Source organism: Ptychodera flava, chromosome 19, assembly GCF_041260155.1.
Source record: "Ptychodera flava strain L36383 chromosome 19, AS_Pfla_20210202, whole genome shotgun sequence".
NCBI lineage: Eukaryota > Metazoa > Hemichordata > Enteropneusta > Ptychoderidae > Ptychodera > Ptychodera flava.
This window is the reverse complement of record NC_091946.1, coordinates 21,902,080-21,928,068: the sequence shown is the minus strand read 5'-3', so window position 1 is coordinate 21,928,068 and position 25,989 is coordinate 21,902,080. Positions and strand designations below refer to the sequence as shown.

The 25,989-nt window shown below is 37.4% G+C and overlaps 1 protein-coding gene across 2 annotated transcripts; it reads right to left on the bottom strand.

Moving 5' to 3' along the window:
- Positions 1-1,639: 1,639 nt before the first annotated feature.
- LOC139118901 (uncharacterized) lies at positions 1,640-25,865 on the bottom strand. Of its 2 annotated transcripts, XR_011548815.1 has the most exons (12): positions 25,683-25,865; positions 22,313-22,410; positions 21,901-21,945; positions 20,753-20,857; positions 20,150-20,260; positions 19,163-19,276; positions 17,388-17,493; positions 13,101-13,219; positions 6,639-6,765; positions 3,167-3,972; positions 2,634-2,762; positions 1,640-2,409 (listed from the first exon to the last, which is right to left on the bottom strand). XR_011548815.1 is itself a non-coding variant. In XM_070682465.1 (9 exons), the coding sequence occupies exons 1-9, from the start codon at positions 25,735-25,737 to the stop codon at positions 7,373-7,375; spliced, it is 885 nt and encodes a 294-aa protein (XP_070538566.1). In that variant the 5' UTR covers positions 25,738-25,865; the 3' UTR covers positions 7,328-7,372. The 2 variants fall into 2 exon arrangements, 1 of the variants encoding a protein (XP_070538566.1); XM_070682465.1 differs by lacking the exons at positions 1,640-2,409; positions 2,634-2,762; positions 3,167-3,972; positions 6,639-6,765 and adding an exon at positions 7,328-7,504.
- Positions 25,866-25,989: the final 124 nt, after the last annotated feature.

Below are 25,989 nucleotides of genomic sequence, written 5' to 3'. Positions count from 1 at the left end.
GTGGCCACGGGTGTATTATTATGCGCAGGACAACATTTTAAAGGCCGAAGGAAACATCTGTTGTACATAAGACAACACTGTTAATGCACAAAAACAACACTATAAACACGCATGATAACTTATTTAATCTACATTACGTACCCGAGTGACGGCTGGTATAAATGTATAAAGTATATTACTATATTTGCAGTGTGTGATTTTTCCGAAATATAGCTCAGCCGGTTTCATTCTAGTACGACAAATGGACAATACACCGTATCATATATGTGTGTTCTTATGGTTTACAATATGATCAAATATGGCTTCTTAATGGTCATTTCTTTCTTTTGTTTTTCGTGCACAGCCATGAGTTAGAGAGATAGATAGACCACCTGCCTCGTTTCAAAATGGGGGTACACAACGAGAAGTTACTAGGACGTTCATGCAAATATTAGTGGAAATTTTATGCTGTTTAAAGTTAACTAATTATGGAATCATGTCATAATATATGTGGCTTCCCGTACAAATGACGGCTGTGACGGGTTTTGAAATGTAGTGTACTACACTAGCAATAAGGCTGAGGTTTCAACATGAGAACAGGAATAGCCGCAAATCTATTACTCTTGCTAAAAGGCCTTAAGCCATTGGCTTAATATCTGAATATCAGTGCTGATATGTCTACGAATGTAAATGAATTAATATATTTTAGCAATGAGCATTCTTTAAAGTCTTGCTTTGTATACAAATGCTAATGCCAACGACAATCAACGACAATGACCTGATAAACGGTAAAGATCGGTTTCAAATTTCGAATTAGAAATCAATTTACTCATCTGGAAATTAATGGGCAATGAGAATTGAATCTTTCAACACGGAAACATCGTGCTTCGTTTGGTTGACCTTACTTTCATGATTTATAAATATTGTTTTCTCATCTTAAAACTCAACCGATGGCTTCTAATCACTGTGCTTTCTGCAACAATTGTTCAAGGCATTGATCAGTTGGTTTAAGTAAATTATAGTGTTAACAGTTGCAATGCAAAAATGGCCACCTACTAATGTAATTTCAATATATCGTCAAAATACTTTACAACTGAATAGAGCGCATAGTATAAAGCCCATGGTAGCTGCATAGTTTTCGTATTTCCCCACAAATGGGTGATCACTCGACTTTTCTTCAAATTGCTGCTTTTAAGTATTACGATATATTTTAAGAGCAAAATCGGCACGCTTTAAGTTACCAAGCAGGGTAAGGTGAATGTTATTATGGATTTTTCAGACAACTCTTACTGAAATGGTAATTGGTCATTCACTGCAATTAACATAAACTCCATTATGGTCCTTTGGTAACATGAATAGTAATAACAGAAAGTAATCCGACAGACAATATTTCACGAAAACGATCGAGGAATATGCAAGCTACAGTGCTTTCATCGACTCAAAATGACTACAATCCGTGTAAAGAAACTTCACCAGAATGTTAACAATAAAGAAGAAATAACCTCTTACCAAGGTCTTCGTCTATATCCCAGTCTCTTGTGAAAATCAAATACAACTGCAACCGGTACCGGTATCCGAGAAAGAAGAATAACGGAAGAAGGAAAACGATGCACGCTATCGGAATACCGATTGAGAGACAATGTTCATTCGGAAAAATGTTCAATGTTTCTTGTTCTGTCAAAAATGAAAGTTTCAGTTTCAGTTTCAGCAATGTACTTCATAAGCAATAAATGCACACACGCCTGCATGTAGTATACATATGCCTACTAAACTATGTACCTACCTCTCTGCCTCTGTACCTACCTACCTACTTTACCATCGGAATGCATGCCTGCGTACCTACCGTGCCTACGAACAGACCTGTCATCAATCCATCAACCCTGCCCTCCTGCCTGCCTAGCTGTTAGCCGACAGACAGACAGACAGACAGACAGACAGACAGACAGACAGACAGAAGTTGTTATCGATTATTACTAGAACATCCTCCTTGTGTTAAAGACACATGAAACAAGTGATATGGGGTAGTTACCGTTTATTGTCATCCATACCGATGACATTTACTCTAAATTGGCAATATACAGTGTTATTGGAAGAGCTCCTACTGTTTAAAGTCTTCGTGTCATTTATGCTGCAGCATACACTTTGAACAAGTGATAAAGAGTAGTTACCTTTTATTGTAATACATACCAATGACATTAACTCTGAACTGGCAATACACAGTGTTGTTGGACGAGTCAACAGCTGTGTATCTTACGACTGTCGTTCCAATGAAGAAGACATCGCCTGGTGCATAATTGCTATGTACAGTGACGTTATTCGAATTGTCATTTGCTGTTGGTACCTGCCAGGTAATATTGGTACGTGTCTCGTCATGTTTTATTACTTTTGTTATCTCTTGTGGACATCCATCGAAAGTAGGTGGAATAGTGTCTGAATGTGAACAAAAATAATCGACATTGACTTCTGAGCATTGGGTTTGCAATGAAAGTTTTGATAGGCATTTAGGGTAGACCCAAATCCTTATATTATATTTATAATACATTCTTTTCATAGAAAATATTAAGTATGTAACTGAATCTGTAAATAGAGTCATCTCCACACAAATGAGACACTATTATTTTGTGGAATAAATCAAAACGAAACGGCATATTTACCAATATGACAGTGTTTCCCTGTCCAACCAGGATTGCACACGCAGCCGAGGTATCGTCCACAAGTCGATGAACTAGGTTCACAGTCACACGACCTATTGCAGTACTGTCCGAAAAGATTCTTAGGGCATACTTAGAAGTTTGTAAAAATAAGGATATGAAAATTATTCACTTGTGTATTGCTTGGTTACCATGTCGCTATTTATCCTCATATTTCTCCTCTGTACATTAATAATCAATAATAGCATACGTTAACATCGAAAGAGTTGGATGTTATTGCTGAAAGGTACTGATATATGATCAACTTTCGATCGATATTTAATGTTGTTTGAAGATCTTGGCCTTGAAAAGTCAAAACTATATAAGTTTCAGAAGGGTAAATTATTATGATGGAGATGCATGATAAATGAAAATGTTGAGGCAATGGGTTAAGAGCACTAAAAATTGCTAATGATGATACTAATATCATGCTGATTTAAAGAAAATTAGCACAAAAGTTAGCGTTACATCATAAGTGAATTGTAAGAATGACATACTTGTTTCGACGGTTGTCGAAGCGCTGTATACTCTGCCATATTTATTCTTTACTTTACATTCATAGTGGCCTGTCGTTTTTACAGAAATGCCATTTTTAATCTCCAAGACAGATGTCCTGCCAAATAGATGAATGTGTCGCGTTACTATATGCGTTGAAGCGTCAAGTGGTAAAGCCTCATGAAAGCCAAATATGTTTACTTTTGGAAGGAGGACAAAACACTGCAAACCTGTGAGAGAATCTGTTTATACGGAAAGCCTTGTTTCATCTGTTGAGAAAACACATGTTACTGCCGAACAAAGTTCACCAAACAATGCGAATATAGATACTATTTACATTTACAAGTAAAGCCCTTTGTAGACATTTACATTTAGTCCCTTTACACATAATAACGCTGTTCTCGATTGATCTTGATGTATTTTTGACTGTGTGCGTTATCAGGCTTATGCCACAAAAATGATTGAACAAACTTCTTATTAAAGCAATATGTACAAACTACCTCAAAAGTTGAATAAAACTGCAACAAGTGAAAAATGGATGAGAGCAATGTATCGATGGTGTATCTAAATCATACCGAAAAAAATTCAATCAAACTGACCCTATGACTTGTCCTCTCTGTAGAAGTCTTCAGTATTTCCATTTATCGTCTCATTTATCCCAGAATCATTCTTGAAAGACCAGAAGAATATATTGGTCCCCACAAATTCTTCTCTTCAAATTCAATATTCGTAACCGTACATATTAATGATGCGTAAGCACCGTATTCCACTTCATCTTGCATCGGAATAAGCTCAATTGCTGGTTTCGCTATGAAAAAGAAATAATGTTATAGGATTGTAAAAGCATTAGCTGCAAGTCTTAGAAACCATGAAAGTTTCTTTCTCCCATGCATCTATAGTGGAGATCATCAGTCAAGTTTTCGTCAATTGAAAAGCAGTCCTCTTTAGGATGCGTGAAATACATTATTAGGCTTTGGCCCTATTGGTTTTGTGCGAATTATACTGCTTTACAGCTTGTTCTTCTTGTTTTTCTTCTTCTTCTTCAATTTCTTCTTCATTACAAAGCAGTTTCCTGTATGATGCGGACATTATTAGGCTTAGGCCTTATTGGTTTTGTTCGAATTCTACTTCTTTTTCTGGTTCTTCTCTCTTTCTTCTTCCGCCGTATAAGATAGACGTATGGAAGAAAGGCTCCTGATTGTTTTCCTTTTTCCGCCAGTTAGAAGTTCAATCCTTTGTCAACTGATCACATGATCATATGACGTTGGCAGCCATATTGGATTTAAGAAAAGCCACAAATGACGTATTCTCAAAAACACAGGACTAAACCACTTCAAATTTCTTTTGCAGAATGCTTCTACTTGGTGTACCAAAATTTGGAAAATAAATTGCAGGCAGTAACCTGACCTTGGCCGCCATTTTGATATTTCGAAGAAATTGAGTTAAATCTATGAAATCTGCTTCTGTAGAACCAATATACAATTTCAATGTACTGAGTGCTAGCAAGTTTATGAAAGGCATTTAAATCGGTGCGCGCTTTGGCATCCATATTACCATTTACGCAAACGTACGATAACCATAAAAAATATTAAAACATCTTTTTTCATCAGATTCAACGGACTACCTGAACAAGTATGGCATCAAGCTTTCCTGCCAAAATTTTTGGATGACATTCAATGGCCTACTTTCATGTAACTTAGTAACTAAACGGCTAGAAGTTTGGTTGTATTGATATTGATCAGTGAGTGAAACGCTTTTTCTCAAAAATGAAGAACGACCTTTGACTTACTTTCATATATCTTAGCTTTCTGTTTGATGATGACAATATGAGATAAATGTTTTCTGCTAAAAATCGTTAGTTGGATGATGACCAGTATGAGACACAATGTCTTTCCAAAATTTTAGATGACGTTTTACTTACTTTCACGTATCTGATAAGCAGCTACAAGGGCTATAGGTTTTGTTTTGTTGGATGATTACCCATATGAAACAGTTTTTTTCTAAAAGTTTAAAGTGGGATGACCTTGGGCGACCTTTGAGCTACTTTCATGTGCCTCAGTACAACAAGTACAAGAAGTTTTGTTCTACAGCTGTACATTTTAATGTGGTTTTTTTCCTAAACCCTTTATGATGATCTTTGACCTACTTTCTTGTATCTCGGCTACTGCACAAATAACAAGTATGATGTTTTTGGACATAGGTACCTACTGTAGCTTACCACTTTCAGAACAAGTACAGTTCATTTATTATGTGCTTGCGTAATCTAAGGCCGACTAAATAGTTGTAGACAACTTGCGTTGTGTATATAAAGAAGTAAGGATCGAACAGTCTCGGATACTGGACTTTAAATGCTTTGGTACAATTACCATCATCCTTGCGCCCAAATAACGCTGCTTGTAGCTTTGATTGGCAATTGTAATTACTATTACGACATCTACGAGTAGTTATCGATACTATAACACATCCAGTTTTAAGTATAAACAAAAACTGGTCAATACTCCAAGATCACCTGAAGAATTCCGGAGCATTGATTTTTGGACGGTTGATGTAATCCACGATTAACAACCATGATATAAATTTGTCGCTTTATGAGATTTGATCCGTTGTATACAAATGGGACTTAATTTGTACTTGGCGCAAAAACGTGCATTTAATGTAACCCTAAGGGACCGTCTCAGACTGTCGCAGAAGTTCAAGAAACGAAATTTCTTCGTTTAGATCAAAACCCCCTCCCCCTCCCCCTAAACGAAACTTCAAAAGTGCGAATGTTCATGTCTGCCTGAGAGTACAATGTTGCATTTTGCTATAGCTACTAAAGACGTATTCCCCTTGACACATTACAATTAAAGTAAACGATCAGATTTGAGTACTAACAGGGCATTTTACCGCATAAAAGTTTCATTTTATTTTACTTTCCCTTTTTGCATCTCTTGTGCTGTTTGTTTGTCTTTGTGAACACGCAATTTGTACTTGGTAGGGGCGGTAAATAAGCGAAAAAATTTGACAAGGGGGCCCAGGCATGTTCAATCATATTAAAACGACTATGACCAGGTGCATAACAAGTGAGAATAAAGACATCTAGTGGTTAGAGCAGACGCTTATAAATAGCACATTTTTAAAAAATGATACTTTTTGTCTTTGTATAATTTGATGAATGAAATGTGTAGGTACAATGTTCCTATCGGTAATTGTGTTTGGGGCACAAACGAGATGGAAACAGTTACAAATTTGTTGGCACGAGTGTGCAGTTTTTCTTTAATTTAAAATAAACACACGAAAACTTGTGATCACTAAATAAAAGTGCGAAAGTGAAGTTCACTAATTAATGGAGGTCAAACCCCCTCCCCCTAAACGAATAAATTTCGCTTTTTGAACTTCTGCGACAATCTGAGACGGTCCCTAAGCTTCAACACATTTGACGCTAGAGATCATTTCATAAATGTTTTAGGTGACAAGAACTGTATTTCTACTTACGTATATCACAGGCGGGTCCATACCAACCAATTTTACACTACAGGCACCATTGAAAACACGCAATCTGCGCCATTCTTACAGATGCACTCTTTATCGCATTTAAATCCATACCTTCCCTCTGAACAACCTTCAGAAACAAAGTGAAATTTATTTTTAATACACTCGTTTAATACTGCAGTCTGCACCATCATTACAGATGCACTCTTTGTCCCGTTTAATTTATACTTTTCCCTTAAAACTCTTTTTAACAAGGAGAAATACGGTTTACACTCATATAGTGGACATTGCTTGGACTTTTAACTTTGTGTGAGTGTGAGTGAGTGAGTGATGAGTGTTTTGAGTGAGTGATTTGTGTGTGTGTTTTGTGTTTTGGTGCTTTTATGTAAGTTGTTTGTTCTTGTTTTATTGTGTTGTCTTTTCTTTTTTATCTGTTGGTGTAAATTTTCTCTTAATTGTTGTGGTTTTTGATTTGTACATCTTGCATGACAGGAGAATTGGAAGAACAGTGTTGGACACTGAAATATCGGCCTGTATATGAATGACAAATAAATAAATAAATAAATTGCTTTCCAATGGGTAATTTAGATATTATTCATATCCTATAAGCGGACGAACGTGATTGGAACCTGTAAAAGCAACGTTTTCCTAACAAAGATTCAAAATGTGCTTGCCTACATAATTAAACCAAAGCACGCTAGTATAGAATATTGGATCCCTTATATGTACGGTGCATGCTATGGCATCAAGGGTGCCTTGGTATTTATGTTTGTTATCATCAGTTTGAGCAGCGAGTAGTGGGTAGTGTTGTCGTCGTTTTTAATGTTAAACCATTCCTCGTTGAACAAAGCATCTGGTGGAAAGTCAGCCTGGGGGAAAGAAGACAGTACAGATAACAGATGAGTTCTGATCAATCTGATTTTCAACAGTATGATTGTGGAATGTTTTGTTGAAGATTTTATTAATTTTGTGGTGACATTTTTGCACCAAGGTGATGTAGCAAGGACAAGTTGGTTTTTGGAAGTTTTTATAGAGACCGCAGGAAACCATGCCATTATAAAAGGTTGAAGTATTTTTTAGAGTGCATATTAGTCACACTTAGGATAAAGAAATCTAGGCATTGCCTCTAAACTTTATATTGAACAATGTCTTTCGCATTTGAAGAAAACGAATAGACTGTTAATAGTAAATCGTTCATATAATTTCTGTCGATCATGACTGTCTCAAATTTATATAGACATAACAGTACATTACCTCAGTTATCAGAAACTGATACGTTGAAACCGAATCCTGTATTTTAGCAATAATGTACTCCCTCCCGGCTCATAATGGACGAAAGCAAACTTTGATCAACATAATGTACGAGGCGAAGTCCATTATGGAGTGCAAAATTTGCTTAAGTCCATCATAAGCCGAGAGGGATACATCTACTATTTTACAGTTTTGGCAATGCCGGTGATTTTGCAGATGTAAACATCTTAGGCCTCAATGCTCGATAAAAATCGACACATTATAGTAATAATATAGGGGTGAAGTCACAAAATTCGCTGGTATTGACTAAGCTATGATATATTACGTATTTATAGTGACAACCACTGCTATTGTTGTCATTACGTCGTTAAACATCCTCGAAATCGGAAAACATATGTTGAAAGCAAGATACTGACATTTTTCACGCCAAACGTTTGCTACAACTCCTCGTGTTAAGTCAGGGCTTCCATGAATAGCCAAGAAAAGAATGTAAACACCCTACATGAAATGTAAGCTCTCTTTCTGATAAAATACTAATGCACTGGAAAACAACACACTTGCAAAGAAGTTAAATACCCTAAATACTATTAAATTTTCAAGATGGCAGCCACCATGACAGCCCATACAGAGTGAGTGAATAAGCATTCTTTTGAAAACAAATAATTATAACAGATTTGACAGCAGTGTTTCAGACGTGTATGTACGTAGTTCTTGACCTAACAGAAGCTAAAACTATAAAGATTACTTCAACATTAAGAAGTTCAGTAGGTGTATGACTGCTACATGAATATACATGTGTGTGCTGTACGCGAGACTGAAGCAATGTATGTGAACATTTCCATGGGAAACAATCAGGTTGTGTCCTTCATTAAAAATACCTGGCTTCTCATGTAAAATAGAGATCTTGTAATGAAATTTCTAATGGTATAAATTATCAGTTTTATTTTCAATATGACCTTCAGCTTGAGTATGTCGGTATTAATTTAATTCAGTAATAGTTATGAGAACAGCAGATCCTGAGATCAGCGGGGACATTTATCAATAAGTTGTTCATTTAGCTGTAGGGAAAACTCTGTAAACTGTCAAAACTGGTCATATTCCCGTGGTAACAGAAAAATGAAAATCTTATTGTTTTTCATGCAGCTCTGGAAATCTTTCTGGAAATCGATGATCACTTGTCATCAAATCGAGATGGCGTTGAAAATTTCCCTCAAAACCTAGATAAGAACAAAAATTTATGAAACTGAGACAGCTGATGAAGACAATGTACCTATGTACATAATGATGGTCCTGACATGCCAGTAAACACAAATATAGGACTACATTGTTTGAAAAAATAATTAGTAAACAAATTAAGAATATACTTCAAGAGAACTAAGAAAGTAGCCACCATTGTGTGATGCAGTCGGTGACTTTGTTGAAAGTAACAGAAGTTGTAACTTTTGATAATCATTTTATGTTTGCTCCCTTTATCAATGTCAGTATTTTGTTCACCCTTTAGAACATGTTAAAATGTCAAGCTTATCAGCACAGTCTATGTATGTGTAATGATCGTTGACAATTATTGGCAAATGAATTTGAATTTGATCCAGGTTAAATTCAAATGTCATCACTGTACGTACACTTTTACACATATACACACTGTTCAGAAGCTGGACACTTGTCAATTAAACATGCCTGTAGGAAGAAGAACAAGAGGCTGGAATGAATGCAATGAGCAAAAAACCTAAAAAAAGCCAACAAAGTTACCGGTACTGTCCCTTTGATACCTAGCAGAGAAGTTCTTTGTAGAAAAGGGGCTTTATGTGGCCAAGATATGTGTAATGTCTTATTTTGTATTTCACCCCAATGTATTAAATGTATTTATTAACATGTTCTGACAGTCTTTAAAGACAGGTGCATATTTATCCGGTTAGAGTAATAGCCAACTTCGTGTTGTATGGTATATCGTTTACAATGTACCACTATAATCTGCTCCAGTTAGTCAGTTTCTTTGTCTTTTTATGGAGTCTTTCAAGCTATACTTGCGATGTTATACAGTACTGTATTGCTGCTGTTTATTTCATATTTCACTTGATTGTTTTATAACATTTACTTTGAATGCAGTAAATAAATTTGAATGAATACGTGAAGAGTAACACTTCTTTTCAAAAAACATAATACGAATTTCTGGTATTCTATTGTGGCCAGATGTTATCTGCATTGAATAAATTTACTGTTAGAATTTCTTTTATCATTGTTTACGCATGCTTTCTCATGGTTTCGGTGACGTGAAACTCTATACCTTACATTCTGTTGGAACTTCCTGAACACCTTCTTGTGTCAGACGTGAAAGGGAAAGTCCCCAAATTTGACTTTTGACACGGAAACTCTCACGGACTTGATCTATGTCTTACACAGGTAAGCACTCTTTCTATAAACATTTATTAATAGCTCATAACCAAGCCATCTGTCATCAAAACATGACTCAAAGTGTTATTTGAGATGTAGAGTTAACTTTTATTCTGTTTGTTGAGAAGATTTATTAGGATTGAGTAGTGATTTTGAAGTTTAAAACATGTTGTAACCTTTAACACGGCAACTCACATGGACTTGATCTATGTCTGACATAGGGAAATAAAGACACCGTGGCCGCTTCTGTGGTTGAGCACACCAAACGAATCTCTCTTCTCTGGGTGCGTGTGTATCTGTGTCCACTAGTCCGCGGGGGTGTGAGGGTCCTAGCTCATGCCGAAACACGGCACCCCGCCACCACACCTTTATATGTGAATTTGTTGGTGAATTGAAGGAAAAGTAATTATTTTTGAAGTTAGCTTTATTTCGTTCTAAATATTAATTCCGTCTTCTTGATGTTGTCAACGTCTCACCTCCCGGTCTACACTTCCCAACCTTGTACCATTGATAGCCTACCTTGGACATTACATGCATGTAACTCTCTTACTATATGATCCTCTGTTGATTGGATTGATGATTTTCGTAACATCTCCCTAACTATAACCGTACGTACAATCAGTAGAAAACACTAACGCTGATTGGCTTCCATCGTAAGCCTTGGTACATAATCTCCTCGGCATGCTTTCACTTGTATCGTGTCATGAACTATAATGCGATGCTAGACTCATTGTTTGATAACATCAAAATTACTGAGGATAGGTACCAGACTAACATGTAGCATTCTTTTGACAACTTGATGGTACAAGCTTATTCTAAAGTTTTGACAATTCACAAGTTTTGCGATTGTTTTGATCAATGCGTAAAATTGTCTATACCGATAACCCGGGGTCTTTATCTGCCAGTTCAGCAAACAAATTAGTAAATTAGTAAAAGAAATTTATAGAATCATTAATCCCCCCAAAAATAACGAAGGAAATGTGAAAAGCCAATGACTTTGTCTTTTTATATGTAAAATGCATGTGGTGCAAATTAGCAACACCGGGCCATAGTATTTCAAATGAGCTTGTGGCATGGTGACTCGACCCACTTGCTTAAATTTACTGATTCTTTCCTGATTCTAAACCTTATTGAGTTTGTAGTACTGTTGAGCACCATAGAGCTCAAAGGCTCATCCAAGTGAGACATCATGACAGGTTTGTGTCTTGCTTGTCGTCTGCTGTTTTGCTGTCAAAGAATTGGTTCTGGAGCTGTCCTGAGTTATGAAAATAATCGCAATCATACCAATCCATAATCCAATAACACAAGGTCAGAATTCGTAAGACAATAGTTGTAAACATAGACACAAAACAGCACAGAACAGACAGTAAATAGACGGTACATAAACAAAGTCAAATTCATGAAAGAAATATATATGGACGTCTGGCCAAAAGACCAAGAAGTGATGTCAGGTGTTTCGAAAATAGTAAGCGCATCCTGCCCCACATGTGGCACCTGCCATATATCAATCTATAAGTCAGATAGGTAGGTCACTAACTAAGGCCCCATGTCACCGATGCCATCAGCGATCATTTGTCGAAGAGAGATATTGTATTTATCTACCAGCTTGCCAATATTATTCATTTGGAATTGAGGGGATATGTGCGACGTTCAGCTTTACATTGTTGTGAGGCACTGCTAGTACATATTTAATAAGTTGCTGCTAAAACGATAGTTACAATGCAACTACTCGTCATAGTTGTTTTAACGTTAATTTATTAAACTGAATAATAAAAATGTATTATGCATATTGTAAAATCTATGAATTGACACAATACTTATAATTGTGAAAATCTAATGTCCGGGAAGAGTTAAGACTGTTGTGATGATCTCTATTATACCGAAGTTGTTAGATCATTTTCTTACCATTTGAATGTTGCTGAAAATACTGAAAGTTATTGCTATGCTCAAAACTCCTTTCAATCGATCATAATAAGCTCACACAAACGCGCTCAATTTGAATGACAAGTGAAAGAGCACACTGATATTTCCAAGACTCTTTTCAATATCTTTATAGTGAATGAAAAGAGAGATTTCTAAATATATATGGAAGACGCAACCTGATTGTTATCCCAGGAATACACATATACACACTTGCATTCACCCTCTGTGTTTTTAATGTTGAAGTAATCCTTGTAGTTTGAGATTCTGTTAGGTAATAAACTATGTGTATAGATACTTGAAACACTGCTGCGAACTCTTATGTTTTTATTTTTCCAAAGTAATGCTTCCCAGCGGTAAAATCAACTAAAATATGTACTCACCAGTTTTCTGAATGGGTTGTCATGGTGGCTGCCATCTTGAAAATACCCACGCTGCAACACGGTTTTTTCCCTTATATGGGGCTGTTTGACTATTTGGCTAACGTTTTGTTTTCAAGCGTATTAGATTTTTTTCGGTGAAAATTAAGATTTCACATTTAGGGTGTTTACATTTATGGCTCGACTACCGAAACCCTGTAAGTGGTATATGGTGGTATAAAGGCGGGAAAATATCCAATACGTGATACGGTCACTTGCACAAATCGTCACAATGCGGACATATCACTCGAATACTCGAATAGCGATCAAGTTCAAGTAATAACCCAAAATTATTATTTGCAGCATATATTAGTTTATCACCAAAGATTAAACTGAGAATATTTCATCTGTAAAGATTTAAAGAAATTGACTGGAAGAGGCTATTCTTTTTTATAGTATGCAACTGAATGAGTATTCATACTTACAAAGTGAATAACGATAATGAGCAACAACATATCTTTTTTGTGTATGTGGAACAACATACCCTTTCTTTAAAAAACTGGTATTGTACTTCTTGGCCGTTAACATCAGCCCCTATGTCAGATCTTCTAAAATCTAGTCGTCCATGGGTTTCCGGTATTGGTAAATACATTGTCGCCATGCCTAAAATGTATGTGTTAAGAGATATATACCGCCAGAATTCAATTACTGTTGTCGATCAGAGTTAGGCCAATAGATTTCTATCCTACATCCATCAAACTATGAAAAAGTTTAAAACGGCGACATGACAGGAACCGCACATCTCAGGTTGGTTGTCATCAAGTCTTCAACATATATAAACAAAAAGTGGGTTTTATCACCTTTGCAGAATCAAATGCTCAATAATTTAGAGCAGGGTGTGAAGATGAGAAATAGACAGCCGCAGACCAGTTAACATCCATCACCGTTATGCAAACTTTGAAAGTAAACCGGAGGCGCCATCGTATACTTTGTAATTTATTTAAAATTTGACTTCTCGCAACGACTAAAACTGATTTCTTTTTTAAAATGCCTTCCGAGCCTATTAACATGGTGGTGTCCAAGTTTCTGGAGAAGGTCACAACGACGGAGAGAAAAGTGAAATATTCTAAAAGTAAATTTAACATAAGGGTTCGTGAACAACACAAGGGCCAAAAAGAACATGGAAAGTAAAGTATCAGTTATAATGACATGTGTAATGCAGCAGATCGTCGAATCCTGCGGTTAATCCTGAATACATTTCTTCCATTTATACCACTCATGGTCATGTGACACATTGTTCTCAGCGTACACAACACCAATTGTTCTTATGCAAATAAGTAAACCATTACGGTTCATTGATATGGAAATTAGTAAACCTTACAGTTTAATGAATAGACTTCATTATCATGTGAATACAAACGTAAGGTTTACTACTTTCCATATCAATGCACGCGTAAAGGTTTACTTATCTACATACGAACGAAAATCAAACATCTGGCAGATTGTACACGCTGCAACTTTTAATGAACCAGCGAAATTACATTTCAATGACAACTTATCACCGTGTTGATTTTGAATGAAAATATTGCCTGATGAACTTGTGTATGAGGTTATTAAACGTAGTGGTATCTGACGAGCAGCACGGAGAATGGTATACTCTTCAACTTTTACATCAACTTTTGTCACAGGTTGTGGGGACTGTAAAGCGTTAGACACGGTTTTCTGCTTGAAATTGCTGATACGCTTGTACGTGCGAAATCCTTCGTCAGGACGATGGCCAGTGCATTCTTTAAATAGTTGTTCATCGAAGCCGTTATTCATACAAAGAAGTTGCTGCAGCAATCTTAATTTAATGAAAATGATCAATAATTGAAAAATATTGCCGTCGAAAAGGAATGACATTTGAGTGGAAAGTAATGGAATCCCACTCTCGAAACTCCGTTCAAATGACAACATTCAGCGCGCGGGGTAGACCCATTGCATCGAAACTTTCAAATATTATCATGTCATATTAAGCTGGCCTTTCAAAAACAGATATCCAGATATTCCACACATCCACAAATGTGGTAGGTTCCTGAATATTTCGCTGCTTTTAACTTAAGTCAGGTGCCGCCAACTAAGCTGTTCGTGCAAAAAGGTGTTCGTGCGACGTTTTTCAGCGGGCGGGCAAATTTCAAAACTAATCAGCGGGCGGGGAGAAAAAATCTATATTTACTGTGGGCGGGGAAGAAATTTCACTATTTTCAGTGGGCGGGGAGAAAATTTTTGACAGTGGGCACCGGAAGATACGTAGAGGGAGGGGAAAGCGGCGTGGTTGATAGAACTTGAGGGGAGATTTAGCACCTAACTTAGAGGGGAGCAATGTTCCAAGCTATACTGCCAGCTGCTCCCACGGTTTGCGTTGATCTGGGTTGCCTAGTAGGCATCTAGTTGGCAATGGGAAATTTCAGTAGTGGGGAGAGGGCAGAGGGGAGCTTAAAATGTTGTGGGGAGTGGGGAGCGGGCAGACTATAGATACTGGAGGGCAGCGGGCATCAAAATTCAGTGGGAGGGCATATTTTCCGTGTATGCCAGTGGGAGGGCAGTTACGAACAGCTCTACTTTCCCCTCCAAATTTTGGGTCAAGGTCAAAAATACGAAAATCGGTATATCAGCCTTCAAAACATGTTTTGTGATGATTTTGCGAAATTCATGAAATTTACCAGTTGGCGGACCTGTTAAGTTGTTTTAAGTTGCTCGCTACGGGTACGTCTCCATGCATCTGACACTGACATGCTTGACCCGGTAGACTTGCGTGTATTTTGAAGTATGCGAGATTCTTGTATTTCAGTCAATTGCGCACTGTTCACGGGCGCATGAAATCTTTTACGTTCCTGTTTTGCCGTTAGGTTAAATCCTCTCTGTCATCCAGTAGTATCACGTTGTCAAACTGCGAGTAAAACCGTTCCACTTCGCTTGAATACATTGTGTCGGAGATATACGAGTATGCGTCCATACTGGTGGCGTGGCCGATACACAGTGACATGCACATGCATCATACCACGTGGCAAATTGATGTGCACCTGGATCAGTGCAGTCAGTTTGTTAGCCAATGAGAAAGCTGATTGCTATGCTATTGTGTCAGAATTTCAATCCCTAATGACACCAGGTGTTTTAAGGCGCAATGCAAATTGATCATTCTGATAGCGCCGCACAACTAGGTCATGTTATTTTTCACATTTCCTCTTTTTTCGTGGTATAAGTAGGTAATTTTACAGGTTCTAGTGGCAAGTTGTAAACTGCACTCGGCCTTCGGCCTCGTGCGGTTTACAAAATGCCAGCTAAAGCCGTGAGGTTTAGAAGTGTAAACCCACTCGAACCCGTACGATTACCTATACATATACATAACATATACACGAATCAACTTTTTTTTTCAAATTTGTGATTTCACAAGTATTATAGATAATATGGTCAAACTCCCAACTGCTATACCATTTTCGATTTGTTTACCTGTAGTAAATCCATTTAATTCATACTTTCTCAGGAATACTTCTAAAATTCTGATATAATTATCATTCTTCTGAATTTCGAGTGATCTATTAAATATGTCTTTAATCGTTTCGTCAGGTTAGTCTTCAAATATCTTACTTCTTGTATAGGTTAGCAACGTCCACTTGTTGACACTAACAGTATAAAGTTAGACAGTCGAGTGCAAATTTATTGTATGATTAATGGTTTATTATTATTGTGGACCCTGGTATGAATGACCATTAGGGTAATATCGGTTGTAATGGCACTGAACAGATGATGGCTGTCAAACTAAATAACAATAGACACACGCCAGATACGGCTAGTTTTCAATCGGGTTCGAACCCACAACATACGGCATCAGTCGCCTAGGGGAGAGGCCACACAGAGAACCGCTCGGCTAAATCTCCACTCCCAAAAAAGAGTGGTTCAATAGCCGGCTAAGTTGTTACATTTTTCTGACTGAGACCTCTCCACACGTTGTAGAGTTCGTGAAGCACTCACGCACGCATGCTCACAATCACACATCGCATATACAAACTTTATCGAGGCGAAGAAACGAATTTCATCGCTTTAACTGGGCTAACGATAACCTCGGTATTATTAGTACTATTACCTTAATTGTAAATTACTTTTAGATATTAAGGCATTATTATTGGTCTATGAGGTTAGCTAATTTCTATATCCTTGGTCTATCAAATTGTGAATAGTTAAATATGAGCATACAAGATGAGACGAATATCTGGAGAATGCTGTCATGGAGTACTGATCAACGCAAAATGGAAATTATTACTTTTGGTAAAAAACAAACGAACCAAAAATATAACATATAGTGTGAACATGAGCAGTTTCTAGCAAAAGACCGTATACCACTAAAGAAATGCAAGCTTAACAATGGAAATGATTCCTTGACTCCAGTGTTCAAGTTGTAATTTCTTTTAATCGCTTCTCGCAATACCCAAAACTAGTCATACGAAGTTAATAAATTGTCTAGCTAGCCTTAATAACGGGAAGGTGTCTTAAATGTTTGTGAACACCAGACGCAAGAATGATTCTAAAGGTAAACAATAAATGCAAAAACAAGCAAATGTAAATAAGAAAGAACATCAGTAAATTTGTTTAATATCCCATGTGCAATGAGCATATCCATAATAGTACGCTATAAGCAATGGTGACAGGCGCACTTGCATTCCTCTGCTTTAGTCTTGAATAACACCCTTTCCAACCACTACGAGCACACAAACCAAACAGACCACTCAGACAAGGTAATTGTGTAGAGAAATACATTTCGAGGTATTAATTTTACAAAATCGCTTTTACTTACATTTATTGTTATTCGAGTCGACTTCGAGCGATGTAGTATTAATTCCAGGGTTTATTGTTTCCAGGGGGACTTTGTTCTTTCCCAGTGATAAAGCAATAGGCATATCCTAAAATGAAACAACAAAACTGATCAACATGATAATGACAGAAAACAACGTTGCCTAAACAAATATGAAACTCTTAACATTTTTATAATTTATCACTATCGGTACTTTTGACGTCAATAGCTGCTTCCTTATTAAGGAAACATATTTTCAAAATGAAAGTATTATGTACTTGGCGACGGTACAAACAGGGGAATGAGTTTTTCAAAGTTAAATTTTTGGCGGTCTACGAATGTTAAATTTCACAGCCCTTTTGGCAGATGGGTAAGGTAGGGGCCGTGGATAATTAAAACACGCGAACGGTAAACGAAACTTCTGTGTTTAGGGGGGGGGTTTGCTGTATTTCGATTACTGTGAGCAAAAATCGCACTACAAGTTTTCTTATCGCAACATCTCGCTACACGTTTTTCTGTATCGCAAAATATCGGGCTATATTGTTTGGCGTGTACCAGACCAGTGCGGCACCGGCGCTACACCAGCATTCTTTTGACATACATGTGAATCAGTGCACGAGCAAAATAACATAACAATCATTTTGGATACACTGTTTCATTTCATTCTATTGGTTGTGTCATTGTTGAGTTGGCGCTGAACAGAGGTTGATTTTAGAGGGGTATGAGGGGGGGGGGGTCGTTAGCGTGTGTGTGATTCCATACTGACGTAATCACCGATTGTTGGATGCAGGTACCGAATGAGGCTTGGTTGGATTTTCGCACTTCCAAACTTTCGTTTAGGGAGGGGGAGGGGGGAGAGGACAAACGCACTTAGTTTCCTTTTACCGTGCGCATGTTTTAATTATCCACGGCCCCTTAGTAAAGTCTTTATTGGATTCGAACTCACGACATAGGGCACCCAATGGCCAAGTGTATCAAAGTCAAAACCATTCGGCTTATACCCCCCCCCCCACCAACAAAAAAGAGTAGTTCAATAACCGAATTATAACTGTTACGATTTTTTGACCGAGACCCTTCTCACTCCACAAAGTTCATGGAGCACCCGCATACACGCATTCTTTTCTTGTATTTGAAAATTACAACCTCTATTCGAAACTTACGACAGCATTTGGTTTTATCGGGAAACATTTGATTGAACCATTGATTTTTACAACATCGAACATTCTATCATAGAATTCCACACAAGGTGTCCATTACCTTTATCTATAGCGTTTGGCCCTATTTACCAAAACTATAAGGCAGTCCCCCCAAAACGTAGTACATCTTCCTGATATAAACTGAAAATGAGATGTGTTCAGGCATGTTTGGTAATGGCTGTGATAATGAGAAAATTATAACAAAATGGCGACCAGCTGGCAGCCATATAAGATACTATTAGTACAGAAACTGACAAGTACATTTATGCCATGGTTTATGTACGTAGACAATCATATCATGGAAAATGGCCACATCAAACCCGTATTGGATCATCAGGTCTTGCCACTCTCAAACAGAATCTATGTACCAGATTTAATTCTGATCCGACAAGCCGTTCTTGAGATATCACGCCAATAGACAGATGGACAGACAGACAGACAGACATCGCTGCTTGGACATTAGCTCGCGTGTGTTAACACGTGAGCTAAAAGTGGTGTTCATGTACAAATGCAGCCTATGCATTCATTCAGTACAATGTTATTGGCGTTTATTGCGCAATTAAAATAAATGCAAATATATACCAGTCCTTTCCGAGGTCCCCTCGTTGGCATTTTACAGGTTTCATTGTAATATGGTGGCCATCCTTCCACGTCTTCGAGGGTTATTTTGATGATGCACCTTGTCTGACTTGCGTTCTGTAGACGTAATAAGGACATGAAAGAGTACATTTCACAAAACAAACCAGATGGCACATTAGCAATGGATATACAACACCTCTACTCTATAATGGTAAATGTTGGTATCGCATTTTCCCATTTTCAGCATAGTCCTCCCATAAAGGAACCATTCTATGGTTAAAGCATTTACGATCGATGTATCACTTCCTTAGTAGTTAGCAACAAGCCAATAGCACTTTCTTAATTTGAGTGTAGATGTGGGTCATGTTTCAGCCAACAAGTGTTTGTATGACAGCAATTTCCATCCCTGGAATAGCATACTTCGATCACGAATGGACACTTGGACGTTTTAAGCCCTCAAACATGAGTAAGGATTCAAATATGTTCACAAATCTTTGCAAAGAGTGGTGAAAAGTAGTAGCAAAATCAGTACACTTGAAGTGATGGACAGTTGTGTTAACAAGCCGTATATGCTAAAATTCCTAAGATGTTTAAGATTGACCTATTATATCCTCTTTATCAGATAAAAGAAGATTAAAACTTTAAAGGAAATGGATACTTGTGAGAGAGTTGCGAGTTTGTAAAACACCCCAACCTTAACTTATACAGGCATTTCGCATCGCCCGTTGATGTTTAGCTGCCAATAAATAACCGTTGAGGGTATTTTATATTTGTTTCTTCAAATAATATTAACCCCCTGATCTATTATTGTTCCAATTGAAATAAATTCTGGATGGGATTCGAACTCACAACGTACGGCCCCCTCTCAGCTGGCGAAGATATTACAGTCAAAACCGCACAGCTAAATCCCGACAGTGATTCGTCGGAAAAGTGCACGAACATTTAAGCTCCAAAAACTCCAGTTATTGTACCCCAGAAAACTTATCTTACCTGTGAGTTCTCTGTGAGAAGTGTCAAGGTGTATTCGGAATCAATATCAAAGTCAAGGTATCCATACAGAGAGATTTCTTGTGTCTTCGGGTTTATCACAAATCGATCATTCTGTAATGGTTACATAAATGAGTAAGTCATGGGATCGGATACTATATGACGCATGCACCAGCACATATAGTGACGAAAATGTATTGTATGTATGTATGTATGTATGTATGTATGTATGTATGTATGTATGTATGTATGTATGTATGTATGTATGTATGTATGTATGTATGTACGTACGTACGTATGTACGTACGTACGTACGTACGTACGTACGTACTACGTACGTACGTACGGACGTATGTATGTATGTACGCAGAATTGTATTCATGTTGTTTCGACTTATAGAACGACAATTAAACTTAAAATCATATTATACGCCTATTTAATCATATATTCATAAAGCTCATTCTCTAAATGATATTCGTATTAAGATATAAATTTTATCTTTAGACGTTGAATATTAGAGTAAAAGTTGTATGCGTCACTCAATTATGGCATGGACAAACACTACGAGGTCGAAGAGTTTTGACTGACAATTTATATTCAGCTCACCTTGTTTCCATCGATTATCCTTACACTTTCAAAAGAAAGAAGAGTTTGAGAAGTATGTCTCACAAGCACCGACCAATTGGAGACGACGTTACCTGTTTCAAAATTCTGTATAGATGTAAGATATAAATTCAACTCGTTATGTACAGTCTAAATCATATGCTTCATCGGGACAAAATTAACGTGATGAAGATCACTTCTGAATAAAAAGCGGGTCAATGGAGTCTCTGCACAGACAAAACAACGAGATTTGATATAAGATTAAGCCCGTGACTCAATATCGATTGACATAGTAAACCAATACTTTAGTCATTATATGTAAGTCGATCGTGCTCAGTTCACACTTATTGTCCAGGGCCTTTGCAAGAGGTACTTCTATGCCAAAAATATATGACTAAGATTAACGACCGCCTTAGCTTCTCTATAGAGGTCACGGTTGCATGCAAGTTGTTTCAAACACGAAATCGACGTTTTAAACACCAGACTATTAGACTATGAATACATTTCAACATAATATCCACTGATAAACTTGTTTTTGTCCGCAGAACGATATCATAATTGCGCGCTCACGATGTATTCGTAAACTATGAGAAAAGGGACAATCTAAGCTTACGCTTTTAAAAAGAGTATTTTTCGAAAATTCACAAACGAAAGTTTATCGTCGAGAAAAATAGCCTTCGATTAATCCTGTTTTACTTCAACAGTATTAAGAGATGAATTGGTTTTTGGAACATAATATATAACGGTAAATGTCTTTGCCTGTTTTTATTCCTTTTATATTATGCCTCGCTTTACATCATTCTTTTTTCACACAGTGATTCATTATGAGATTTGGTTCACACATATTTTCAGTAATGTATATTTTGTGGCTCTTTTTCTCGCTCACTCATTCATTCGTTAATAAACATTATCTGATAAAAGGACTTGCTAGGCTTCGCAATTTATAGTTCATATACTTATGTCGCTCAGCAGATTTCATTATACAATTCACCTTCGAAATTCATTAACCATTTGATGTGCAAAATATGGCTGCACTCTCACTCAGAATCCAAAGAAGAGTAACAGAGAGTGATTAATGATATATTTACTGGAACTTTTGCAAATGAAGGATCTGTGATCAACTATTATTTCAACACAAGACATAACTTTACCTGTTGATCATGAAAGCTGAAAATAATTTTCCCGACAGGCGTGTCCTGAAACATAAAAAATATATCTTAAAATGATGTGCATTCTAACGTCAGTTTGCTCTAATTACGATCATTGCACGAACAAGGTAATAATTTTTTTTCATGATCGTGGTACCCTAAGGCTTCTAGTAAGAACACTATTGTGTGTGCCTTTACAGACAAATACTTTTCTCCGACGAGTTTTCGTCGACATCAATTTTACAGTAAAGCCTCTGAATACGAACGCTTGGTGTAGTTGAGCTTCACACTATTCATATGCAAAGCAAGAGTGATTTTTACAGTGAGTGCTCTTTTTGAATTTGCAATCGAACGAGGTCGTAACTCGTCTAACCACTTCCACTTTCTGCAATGTTATAATAAATGTTAAGCTTACCTCACGAATAAGAACTTCATGTGAGCAGGACGATTCAGTATCCCCTTGACCGTCAGAATGTCTATGATTTCCGCTCCACTCACACGCAATCATTGTACCTGAAATAGCAGTCGGTGGGCGCATTAATTTGATATCAAAAATGGAACCTTTTTAAAGGTAAAACATGGCTGGTAGCGTCTCCTCGTACCCACACGAAAAGCATTATTTCCGGATTAACTTCCACCTTTCCGAAAACCGGCCAGCATTAGAATTGAGTACTGTATTAAATAGAACCAAAGACAAGGAGAAAAAACATGTATTTCTCCTTGTCTGTGATATAACAAAACACAAATCTTCACGCCTCAAGAACGCCGTGCAGTGAAGTCTGACCGATATACAAACTCGCCAAAAATATACCAGCAGGAGTATCATCATTTCTAGGACGTCGATAGTTTCAAACATCGTGAAACTCGGTTTCAGCTGCCTGTAATGTTTTACCTTTTGTAAGAAGTTTGATATGCTTATCCCAGCCCAGAACTGTGTACGAATTATCACACTCAAAGTTGTGATTGTGCTCTATAGTGACGGCTTACACCAATGACACAACCTGCCACAATGTGGTGATTTAATATATTTTGTTAAGTAATGAAGAACGATACCGACTAATAATTTGATATAAGGGACAGGCATTGTACTTGTATATTACATACTTGAATCATGAACAAATATTATTTTGATTAATTTATGACATGCTTTTGACTGCTTGTTGCAAAATAGTAATGCAGAAGTAATTCATTGTCACACAAGTCGGAAAATATTTACCCATCTTGTTATTATGAGTTAACTGGGGCAGTAGGTGAACATTAATAATGCATGGATCGTGTCAAAATTAAGATGAAATCCGTGGTTACCCACACTCCTTTGCGGATTCTACACAGGATTGCTTCATATCGATCAATTCATGGGAGCCGGATGTAATACCCGTAACAGAAAATAGTAGACTTTTCCGTATCAACGTTGCCCATTGCATAATTTAATAAATTGTTTTTCTGAACGATATTTATTATCATTTAAAAAAAGAAACGCGTCAGTGAATTAGAAAAATGTATTTTCACTGTGCTATATAATGCGCGCGTCTTTCTGTGAGGCTTTGAGTCCGGCGGACCGGGTGTCAGTGCATTTTGTGAACGAAATATTGTAGACTGAGCAGTATTTTGCGCATGACGTATGGTGACGGCGTATAGAGCAATTGAAAAGTGACGATGTCGTATGCTGGGATTCGTAGAGGAGGAGATGCTTGTCTTTGAAAGCAAAGTGCAACATGAAACTATCCAAATGTCTCCAAGTAAAATTTGAGGACAAAGAAGAAATACAATTTTTACAAAAAAGATCCTTTGTATGGGATCCGAACTGTTGAGCTGTGCTTGACTTCCTCTTTTTCGTAGGAGAGGTAAGCGTTCTTTTGTTATGCTCGAGCATCAGGGAAGCACTGATTGTAATGGGAAACCGGAATTTTATTGTTCGCATTCAAATCGACTATCTTTTGCTTCGTTTAAAATAGAAGAGCCTGGCGATGGATCAGTCGATTGACTTTCTGATGGGGCGGGAGAAAACTTTACTTTTATCTGAAACACAATATTGCTCGGCATACAATTTTAGTTTCTGGGCGCACATTCTTTAATCTATTTGTCGGATGTAAAGTTTCTCCAACAAGACTAAAAGGAAAAAAATTTGTCCGATATCAACCTTATTTACGTCGTCACTGAGGGCCAAGAGGAATTGCTTTACGTTTTACAGATGAATGGTTCATGCATTATAAATAGCCGCACAAATCACACTTGAGTGTCACTTCCTCCATTTCAGTTTGATTTGGCCACATTCAATATGTGGTACTTACAGTACCTTGTGGTGGGTGTCGCATTGTGATATACTGTGCTTTGTCTACGGCAGGTATGAAATACCGCTTCTTGAATGTTGTCTTTTATTGTGTGTGTATATATAGCATGTAGCAGTATTGTTTTCAGAGCAATTCAAAACCAAAAATCTCCCCACCGTCTCTGAAAATGCAAAAGGGACATTATGATTCGGCCCAACCAATTTCATGCTGCCGCTATTCCATTACCAGGTGAGACTTATGGCGAGTAATTATAGATACGTCATGCCTGTTGATATTATACCTGTAATTGTTGCAGTCGTACAGATACAATAAATTCGGTCATAGGACATCAAACGTTTTCGGGTAAAATTTAGCCTTATTGTTATACAAAGACCAAACTTCTAGTACTTGTAGTTACTGAGAGACATGAAAGTAGCTAAAAAGTCATCACCACGTCGCCGACAAAAAACATAACTAAAGCCCTTATAGTTGCTCAGTTATATTATAACGCCCTTTGCCCTCCAGCATCTATGGCCTGCCACCTCCCCACTCCAAGAACAGTTCAAGCTCTCCACTGCCCTGTACCGTCACAGACATCGCTTCACCATTACTCTCCGTCTACCTATTTTCCGCTAACCACTGCCAGAAATGTCTTCCCGCCCACTGTAAAAACTGCAGTTTCTTTCCTGCCCACAGTAAAAATCGACTTTTTCTCTCCGCTGACTTATTTTTTTTAAATTTGCCCACCCACTGAAAACTTCCAACGAATACATTTTTTGCAAGAACAGCTTCGTTGGCGGCGGAACCTGAGCGAACATTGAGTAAGAACGCGTCAGAAAGTGTATTGTCAGACACGTCTACAACGGTACAATGAATATCGGCAGGGTATTTCCTGGTCCTTACGTAAGATTTTTAAAGTGACTGGTAAATTGGCACTATGGCTTTCAGCTTTCAGTTACTTTGTGTCAATGATGTAAACAAAACAAATACGTTAACCATGGTTTTCTATAAAATTGCTCAAAGTAAGGGAAGGTCGGTTTGAACTCATAGTATACTTGTGCCTGGACCGTGATAAAACAGAAAAGGCTTGGATCGGGAAGTAAAATAGAGTATGAAGGAAGGATTACATAACGCACAAAGACTTCCGCTAGCGTCAGTGTAACCTGCATTACCTCTGAAGGACATATTCCTATCGCAAACAAAGATACCGACGAAACCGAAGTATCTTCTCGGTGTGAAATTTTTACAGCGTCGAATTTACAATGATTGCTCTATAACTGAGTAAATAAAATAATGGAGTCTTTAACTTTGGATCGAGTCTAGTTCCCGCTTGCCACAACAGATTTACTTAATTCTTCAAGACAAGATCTACTTCCCGGTTGCCATAAAAGACTGCCTCCGAAAATACCTCCACTTACATTGCAGAAATCAACGTGTTTTAAAAAATCAACTAGGACTGAAAGTTTCGGTATCCGCGTACAGGCTTTCACACCAAAATACATTTTTCAAACTCACCATAATTTACCAGTAGAACAAACAGCTCCAGGATGTAGATAATAGTGCCGGACATCGCGACGCTCGGTTTCAGCTCCGAAATCTTCACTATCTCAAGAAGCTGCGCATGCGTGCTTTTCTGTGCTTCAATTTTTGCCGGCTTATAAGAGACCGCTCAGCTCAGTGGTTATTAATCATGTCTTTGGAGTGCCAACTGATAACAATAAGACTGGTTAATCAGTGAATCCAGCACACAGATCATAGTATATCCAGCATATATCTTGTTTCAATGGGCTGTCCCCAATTCCTGGTTCTCGCATTAGTACTT

Excerpts from the sequence above, each read along its gene's own strand:
- LOC139118901 (XM_070682465.1), bottom strand. The coding sequence starts at position 25,737 with ATGTCCGGCACTATTATCTACATCCTGGAGCTGTTTGTTCTACTGGTA. Across the intron at positions 21,946-22,312 it reads ATGAAGTTCTTATTCGTGAG|GACACGCCTGTCGGGAAAAT; the intron begins GTAAGCTTAACA and ends TTTATGTTTCAG. Across the intron at positions 20,858-21,900 it reads TCAGCTTTCATGATCAACAG|AATTTTGAAACAGGTAACGT; the intron begins GTAAAGTTATGT and ends ACATCTATACAG.